This window comes from Frankliniella occidentalis, unplaced genomic scaffold, assembly GCF_000697945.3.
Source record: "Frankliniella occidentalis isolate FOCC.00 unplaced genomic scaffold, Focc_3.1 Scaffold85, whole genome shotgun sequence".
Lineage (NCBI taxonomy): Eukaryota > Metazoa > Arthropoda > Insecta > Thysanoptera > Thripidae > Frankliniella > Frankliniella occidentalis.
The window spans coordinates 501,031-506,358 of record NW_026267214.1 but is presented as its reverse complement, the minus strand read 5'-3'; the positions used below and the strand labels follow the sequence as shown (position 1 = coordinate 506,358).

At 66.3% G+C, this 5,328-nt stretch overlaps 1 protein-coding gene across 25 annotated transcripts in view; it reads right to left on the bottom strand.

Moving 5' to 3' along the window:
- Positions 1-5,328, bottom strand: part of LOC113217712 (RNA binding protein fox-1 homolog 2) — a 129,952-nt gene that overhangs the window by 85,247 nt on the left and 39,377 nt on the right. Inside the window, exon 1 of one of the 25 annotated variants that reach the window (XM_052269178.1) lies at positions 4,758-5,106. The exons of the other annotated variants lie outside the window; for them this stretch is intronic. Within the exon in view, the coding sequence (XP_052125138.1) occupies positions 4,758-4,769 (12 nt within the window). The 5' untranslated portion in view covers positions 4,770-5,106. Of the gene's footprint in view, positions 1-4,757; positions 5,107-5,328 lie in introns of those variants that run through there. 25 annotated transcript variants of the gene reach the window in all.

The following is a 5,328-nucleotide window of genomic DNA, read 5'->3' as shown; positions in this document are numbered from 1 at the left end:
GGCGCTTCGAACACTACCCCCTCCCCCCTGTGATTCCCAGACAGTCCTCCCCAGAGAGCACCCCCCACCCTCCACACCCCTCACCTTTCCCTCGTTCTCTTTTTTTCGGAGCGCGCAGGGGGAGGGGGCCAAGAGCCGTATACGCGCCGGGGGAAGGGGCACATCTGCACTCCCGCCCCTTCTCCCTTTCTCTCTCCGCCTCCAGCAGAGCCAGCCCCTCGGGCAGGCAGGCCCACCTCGCTCCGTCTTGCGATAAGACGTTTTGACAGTAAGTGCACGGCTGGCTGCGGGGATCGGGGGCGCGCCGTCACTCAGACGGACGGGCACACCTTGTTCACGCACAGGACGGCCAGACAGACGATAATTGCCCGATCACCGAGGACGCCACGGACGTAACAGGACTTGCCGGAGGAGGTGGACACCGCTAAATGGAAACCCCTTCCTCTCCCAAACGCGCGCCTCCGCGCGGGCGGGCAGCGGGCACACGGCGGACACCCAACAGCGGCCCCCACCGGCATGACGGGGACGGGCTGCTGCCTGACCGGTTGTTGTCGGTCCAGTCCGCTAGGGTGCCCCCTCGGCAGCAGGTCCGCCACGCCGCGCCACCTCGCCGCCCCTCATGACCCCGACCACGCTCATGGCGGCCGAGGCATCTGGAGCACATGTGGCGTCTGGCTCCGCCCGAGGCTCCGCCCGGAGAGCGCACCGCCGCCGTCACCCTGAAATAGACCATCCCCTGTCCCGGGCGGGCCGGGCCGGCGGCGTTGCCAGATGCGGGAGCGCGCCGCCGGTGGACCGCAGAGAGCCGCGCGGCCGCAGACGGCGGCGCGTAGCGGCGCGGACACCCGGCTCCGACATTTGGCAACAACGCGGCAACGGCCAGGGGGGGAAATCCCCCGGCCGAGGCCGCACCCCTCGCCCCCGAGGCCCGAGGGGCGGCAGGGCAGGCGGACACCGGGCCCCACCTCGGGGGTGACGCCGACGGCGACCGCGCTGTGTAGCCCGGCCTGGCCGCGGCGACCCGAGACGACGACGCCGCCGCGACGCTCGACAATAACAGCGTTGCCGCGCCACAGACAGAGAGAAAGAGACGGAGAATCAACGCGCCGGTCCTGCGTATAAATAATCCATCGGATCGGCAGGATGTCGCGAGCGGCCGTGCCATGGGCCGGGCAGCGGGAGCCGCAGCACAATGCCAGGCAAAAATAAAGGCGGCGGATTTATTTCAAATAAAACACTTCGGGGACCGGGCGGGTGGTGGCGTGCTGTACTCGCATGGGCGTGGCCCGGCCGGGCCCCACTGGCTGGCGCGGACATTTGGCAAGCCGGGGATAAATACGCCCCATGGCCCGCCACTTCACTGGCCATTGCGTTGCAACATCGCCTCCACACACGCCCGCAAGCCGAACCAGCTGAACGGCAATTTTCGCGAGAGCACTCACACACACTAACACTCGGAGCCATTCAGTCGCGGCGGCCCACGAGCGAGCGGGGCTGGCGCAGCCGGCACTAGGCGGCGCCGCGCCCGCGCAGAACTTAGAGCCCATTTTATTTTTTCCCGATGGCCGGCACGACGTGTCACCGCTGCGGCTACTTTCTCCCAATAACGCGAGCGGCGCCGAGTGCAGCAAGAGGGGGGGGGGGGGGGGCACTCATCCATCTCGTTCACACATCCGGCCGCCGATATTGTCTTCCCCACCTCTCCCTCTCGCGCGCAATCGGCCGGCGCCGTCGGCCTTATCATCATCACGGACCTCGTCACGTCGTCACTCCACGTCACGCGGGCCACAGCCGGGCCGCATGACTCGTCACTCAGGCGGAGAGAAATCTGTCCGCGTCACGTCACGGACATTGGACGGGCCGCAGTCCGCGGCCGAGTCCGGAGGTCGGCGTCGTTGTGGATGGCAAGCGCGCCCGCCTGGAGCCCGCAGCAGCGCGGTCGTCAACGCCGACCTCACGGTGACACAGCGGCGGGCCGAGGCTGCAGCAGGCACCCCGAGGCCTGACCTCGGTCACGAGGGCCGGACAGAGCTCGCGGGTCCGCCATTGGGTAACGGAGGTGCGGAGGGCCCGGCCGGTGGATGTGGAGGTCACCTCCGGCCGGACGGCGGCGGCGGCCGCGTCTGCAGACGTTCGGCGGGCGCAAAGTGCACCACGCCGTCACACATAAACAAGCCGCCTCAACAAGCCACGTTGCCGCTCGTCTTTCGCCCGGGGCCGAACCAAGCGGGCCGGGCCAGCCCAGCACTCCCACGAGACCCGGGCGCGCTGTACGCGGGTTCACGTTGTCGGTTCGGGTCAACGCTTAGCAGTCCTGGGCCGCCCGCAGGCCGCAGGCCCCGCTCCCTCTCTCTTGTAGCCTTTATTCTCGCTCGCTCTGCTGCCCGCCCGGCGAGGCGTGGCCCGTCCGGGACGGCTGGCAGGTACAGGGTGTCGTCGCGATGCAAGGCCGGCCCCTTGCGTAACGGCGCCGGCCGCACGCAAATCGCATCGAGGCGGGCGGCCAGAGGTCTCACAGCACAGCCACAGCCCGGCCCCACGGCGAACAAGCGACAGGTCGACGCGGAAGAGGCCACAGCAGGCAGACGAATGCGTTGAGAAGGCTGATGGCCCAGCCGGGCCCAGCCCGCCTGCATCTCTCAGGCGGGCGGTGCGTGCGCACAGTGTACGCTGTGTATCACTCAACGGGCTCCTCTCCGTCCGCTGACCCTCCTTCAAACAGCCCTTGTTTACGGCACTCTGTTCCGAGAAGGAGCGGGGGAGGGCCTGCCAGGGGGCGAGCGAGAGAGAGCAGCACAGAGATTTTCAGCATTCATCGCCACGGAAATACCCACCACCAGAAACAAATAAATAGACGGGGAAGATAACATAACGGGCTGCAGCAGGCACTTCCCAGCAAGCGCAGCAGAGAGCAACGCGGAGCCGGACACGGAAGAGCGATCCAAGACGCTCCAGGAGCTGCACAAGGCCCGCCCGCACACACCTGAACACGCGCACACACACACGCCTAATCTGTTTGAGCTCCAAACAAGCGCCCGAACCTCCGGGGCCCGCAACCGTACACGATCGTGAGCGGCCCCACACTTGTGTGCACTGCCAAAATAAAATGACCCCACAGCGCTTCTCGGTCACGACAGCACGACTCAAATTACGGCCGCTGCCTCGAGTACGTTCGTTCACATCGTGTACATAAACATGGGATCGAGAGAGGGGAGATGAGGACGCATCGAGAGGTCTCTGGGCGCGCAGCGATAGCCGGCCCCATCACAACAAGATACCGCAGCGCAGGCCCAGAAGCTGGCCACGGCGGGCGACCGAACGACCGGACCGGCCTGCTGTAACTTGTGCTGGTCTGTCGGTGGCAGCCAGATAGCTGCTGGCCTGCTGGCCTCCCGCCCCTCTTCCCCCCTCTCTCTCTCTATTCTCCCCGAAATGCCTCTCGCGGGCCCCGCGGCGTGACGTGGAGAGTGGCCAAGGCCGGCCTCGACCTCCGCCGTCAGCCTCCTCCTCCTCCTACTACTCTTCGAGACGTGGCGTGGCGTGCGGAGCTTTCTCTGAGACGAGTCGAGCGCGCCAGACGAGCGTCACCGTCAGTCAGTGAATATTCAAAACTCAGTCACGAGGGTCGACGCCAAGGTGCTCCCGGGGCGGCAGTCCCGGCGCTTGCTGCCAGTGCTCCCCTGGCGCCCCCTCCAGAGTGCCCCCGAGGCCCGGGGACCCCAGGGGGGCCTTCGCGTAGTACGTGGGGGAGGCTGCGACCCTCGTGACCCACATTCACGCCCCGCTCGCTGGATCCGCCCCTGCACGGCATGCCCCGCCAGCGTCTACCGTAGGCGATAAACGTCGGACGTGCCCGCGGACGCGGTGCCAAAGAGGCTGCCGGGACTGTACCCTGCACCACGGCCTGGTACCGGTTCCAGGACCTCACCAAGCCATGGTCTGCCAGCTCCAGACCAGGGCACTGCTACTGTACCCTGCCGCTGCGCCGCGCTACGGTCTACGAGTTCCAGGGGCTATGTCACTCCTGCTTGGGACTGTACCGCACCACAGTCTGCGAGCTCCGCGAGGCACGCCGAGGAGGAGCAGCAGCCTACCGCCAGGCAGGCCAGACCCGCGCTACGCTCCGCCACGCCCGGGGTTTCCTCCAGCACCAAGGATCCTCCCTCCCTCCTCCCCCTCCAAGACAGCTGCAAGCAGGCAGGCAGCCTCTCCCGCCGCTGTGCGGGATTTTTCTGGCAGTGTAAAGCGATGGTATGAGCACAGCGACATCCCACCAGACCAGAGCGGCAGGAAGTGGAGCAGTAACAGCCCATGCATATGGACCCCCGCAGCAACACCAAGAGCTGGCACAATCAGATGACCGCCCGCTGACATGTCGCGACGGCCGGCGGAGCGCGTCGCGACTCGTCCTGCGTCGTCAGGAGAGGCACGCCGTCAGCTGAAGCAAAATGGGGTATTTTCCAGCTGCGGGGCCGGGCGCTGGAGACGGTGTCCTGCGGCCGCACCACGTGGACACGGTGGCTGGACAAGAGTGACGTCATCCACAACAAAGAGCAAGATGTAACGGCGCATTCGAACCAGCAGCGTGCGTCGTGCTCAAGGACCGCGCGCCCAAGGCCAGCAGGACCGCGACGAGCCCGCTCAAATAAAGAGCATTGCGGCTCGAGGTCCTCCTCCCTCCTTCCACTCCCCTCCCCCACCCCCACGCTATATACTCCAGGGCCTCGCGGGTCCACGTGTGTTGTGATGATACTTACAGGGTAATACATCCCTTGAGGAGGAAGAAAAAAGGCTCCTGACCCCCACAGTTTGGAAGCTGTTGTGGGACTGTTAGAACATAAAATTCCTGCTGCCGGTTGGCGGCACTCCTCCTGGTGTGCTCGGAAAAAAATCCAAGCGAGCACACGCGCGTCGTGGTCCTCTTCGTCCTTGTTGCCGCGTTACTCCAGGGGGTCTCAGGACACAACTCACTCACTCACTCGCACACACGCACGGCACAATATCACTACACTGCAAAGCGCTGCGGGGGGCGGAGCGGGCGATAGGCACAACAAACACACGGTACGGGACGCTAGCTTGGCGGTACGAAACGCTAGGGGCGGACGGCGAAACGTCCTCCGTGTGGCTCGGCCGAGTTGCTACTGACGAGCCGAGCCGAGAGCCGAGCCGAAGCCGAAGCCGAGCGAGTGGGGTGAGCCGAGCGGCGCCGAGCAGAGCCGAACGGCCGCCCGAAGGCGCTCGGGCGCGACGGCCGCCCGGGTTTACGGATTGTGTGGCTTGGGGAGCGGGCCTGCTCTACGGCCAGGAGCCTGGACCGGGGCAGAGGGG